This window comes from Mangifera indica, chromosome 16 (genome assembly GCF_011075055.1).
Source record: "Mangifera indica cultivar Alphonso chromosome 16, CATAS_Mindica_2.1, whole genome shotgun sequence".
In the NCBI taxonomy this organism is placed as follows: domain Eukaryota; kingdom Viridiplantae; phylum Streptophyta; class Magnoliopsida; order Sapindales; family Anacardiaceae; genus Mangifera; species Mangifera indica.
In genome coordinates this window covers 3,451,941-3,455,085 of record NC_058152.1, presented here as the reverse complement: position 1 = coordinate 3,455,085, position 3,145 = coordinate 3,451,941, and the positions used below count along the sequence as shown (strand labels likewise).

Below are 3,145 nucleotides of genomic sequence, written 5' to 3'. Positions count from 1 at the left end.
AACGATGGTATTTTATCAAAATTTTTTTTGTTCATAAGCTTGGCAAGCCTGATACTTATAAAACTCAAACTCAAATTTGAATTTGACATTATCTAACTTCGATGTTCGAGTTTATTTGAACCAAATTCTTTTCATATTTGTTTGGATTGCACTTATTTTTAAACTTACATAAATTCAATTGAAATTTACCCTTAATCGTTACAATGCCTGTGAAGTTAGTGCGACACTATGTCGTGTAGTTTGACTTTTGACCGAAAAAAACAAATGGCAAGTTTAGATTGTCTCGATCGAAGGACGGAAAATGTAGTTGGCTAGTACACAACATTGATGGTGCCACGTGTGAGTTTTTTTGCGTTTTAGTTGCCTTAAGCTGAAGTGTTTGACTTTGAATTGAAGTAGGCGATTGGATTCTGGAGATACAAGCACTAATAACTTTACCAAATTGCTCTTCTTGGCGGCGGCCACGTGTCATAAAAAGCACATGCCCTTTGACTCCGATGACTCGACGAAGCTTCTAAAACCCTCCTTCCTCCACCAGCTCTAATCCGTGGGCGATCCTTCTGAATCAACTCAATTTCGATCAAATTCCTCGCTTTTCTAACCTAATTCAGGTTCGTTTTCTTTTCTTTCATTATTTTGTTAAATTACAGCGCTTGCTACTTTCAATGTTGGATTAGCTTGTTGGCTTTTGCTTACGCGTCAAATATAGAAAGTCTATTATTTACAACTCATTTATGCTTCAAAGTTTGGGGATCTTAACTTTTAGACAATTATTGGTTTTTCTGTTTAGCTTTTGTGTAGTTGAAGTTGGGTTTTGACTGTGAGTTTGTCTATTATTGATAATTGGCCTATTAAAGTGTGATAAATTGTGAGAATGAAGTATTCAGATCAATCTTTAGGTGGGTTTATAGAATTCAATAACTTTTTTATTGTTTTACAGAATTCAGTAACAGATTTCACAATAGGAACCTTTGTTACATTGGGCTATTTGGTTGAATTGAGAAGTGAAATGTTTTTTTTTGGCATATTGATGAATTTCAGAAGTTAAATACTTTCTATTATTGGGATTTTTCTTAAATTATACGATATTTTTAACTTTGATGACAGTGAGGAAACTGAAAACTGCAATGCCGGCTGTTCGGCATTTTGCCAGAGTGAACACTTTGGAGATTAAATCTCATATTGAAAGGAAGCTTGGGCATACAAAATCAGAGACATATTTTGATCTTCTCACAAGATTTTTAAATGGTAAGATGGACAAATCTGAGTTTGATCGACTCTGCATTGGCACAATAGGGATAGAAAATATGCGCCTTCATAAACTTCTCATTCTATCAATGCTAAAAAATGCATGTGTTGCTAAGACTCCCCCATCAAAAGCGGCAAAAGTTGATGGCCCTTTTAGTGTCAAACTGGCTAATGGGTATCAAAGAAAATGTCTTCAGACACTAGGCAAAGATTCTCCTCAATCACCTCTGAAAGGAAAGACACCAAATATTCATGATCCCAAGTTCAGGGATCATCCAAGTTCCCTAGCTTCTCATGGAAATAGACATAGTTTTGTATGTGAAGATTCAGTGCAAAATATTCAAGAACAGCAGAGTGCCACTGAGTTGCTTTCTTTGGGTAGTAGGCCCCCGGGCTCGGTGGAAGAAGGGGAAGAGGTTGAACAGGATGCTGCCAGTCCAAGTATTTATAGTAGGAGCCCTGTCAGAGCTCCTCTTGGCATCCCCAGAAACAACAAAGAGATGCAGAAAGTACCACACAGTAGATTGGGCTGTGATTATTACACAGAGATTTGTGAAAAAGGCGGTCAGCTACCTGATACTAGTTCCTTAAAGAAGAGGTTGGAACAGAAGTTGGAGATGGAGGGATTAAATGTCTCAGTGGATTGTGTCAATTTGTTGAACAGTGGCCTGGATGTTTACTTGAAAAGATTAATAAAGCCTTGTTTGGAACAAGCTGGATCACAGTCTGGCCACAAACTTATAGAGCAAGGGCATGGATCATCTATACCACGATTAAATAAAACATTGCCAGTGAGATATACACAGAATTTGAGTGGATCCACTTCCGCAACCATGTTAGACTTTCGAATTGCAGTGGAGTCAAATCCCCAAATTCTTGGAGTAAATTGGCCAACTCTCCTTGAGGAGGTTTACTTGTATGAAACAAGAAGATTGAGGATTCGCAAATATACAAATTAACTTTAAGTTATTGCCAGTTATGAAGTATATGCTAACCTTTGATCTAGACCATGTTGCTACTGAAGTATATGAGTATAAAGGCTTCCTAAGTTTTGAATCCTTCTGAGTGGATTGTATATAGGCCATGATGCTGATTGTTTCTGGGGTTGGACTTGCTGACCTATTTAAGATTTGAAATATTTGACTCCTGTAAGAATGTAATTACTAAAAGTAGGTCAGTGACTACTTTGGTATCTATTTCTTTTCTCTATAAATATACTTAGTTTCTTATCACTCTAGTGCTCTCTCTGCCTTGGTGATACTTAAAATCAAGTGTGAATTTATAATATTTTATATTCTTTTGCACTGCATATGTTTAAACTCATGAATGTGAAGGTAAATATTCTATTTTTCTTTTTAACTGCATGCGTGTTCTTGAAGATGTAGGCATCGTCAGGGTACAAAGGTACCTGGAAACTGAGCTCAAGGTCCGGCTAAATGGTGTCTGCCTGAGGAAGGTATCAACAAGCTAGAGATGCATATAACATTTCAAAGGTTCATGTAAAATATAGAAAAATCATAGATTATTCGATATTTTCAAGTTTGACAAATTCCCTCTAAACTGGTTTGAATTTGGCTTGGTTTGAGGGGAGTTAAGTCCGAGTTTGGGTATAGTATCAAATTGAGCTTACTCAATACTATAACTGAGCCAAAATCGATCAAAACAATATCGTTTTGATATATATTGGTTGATTAATGATATCTCCAATCTCACTATTGTCAAGTTCTTGGCTTGCTTTCTTGCTGAATCATGCAGAAGTGATCTTTTGAAAGAAGATGGCACAACTCAGAAGGATCCTCCGCATTTCATATTGACAATTAACATAGGAACTCTGAACCATCCATTTTATAATGTCAATTTGATGAAGCTCATTTATTTTTAGTTGATCTCTGCGTAA

General features: G+C 36.4%; 1 protein-coding gene across 1 annotated transcript; it reads left to right on the top strand.

Annotated features, from left to right (window-relative positions):
• The first annotated feature begins 409 nt into the window (after positions 1–409).
• Positions 410–2,480, top strand: LOC123198690. The gene is made up of 2 exons (XM_044613439.1): positions 410–611; positions 1,108–2,480. The coding sequence occupies exon 2, from the start codon at positions 1,128–1,130 to the stop codon at positions 2,205–2,207; it is 1,080 nt and encodes a 359-aa protein (XP_044469374.1). The 5' UTR covers positions 410–611; positions 1,108–1,127; the 3' UTR covers positions 2,208–2,480.
• Positions 2,481–3,145: the final 665 nt, after the last annotated feature.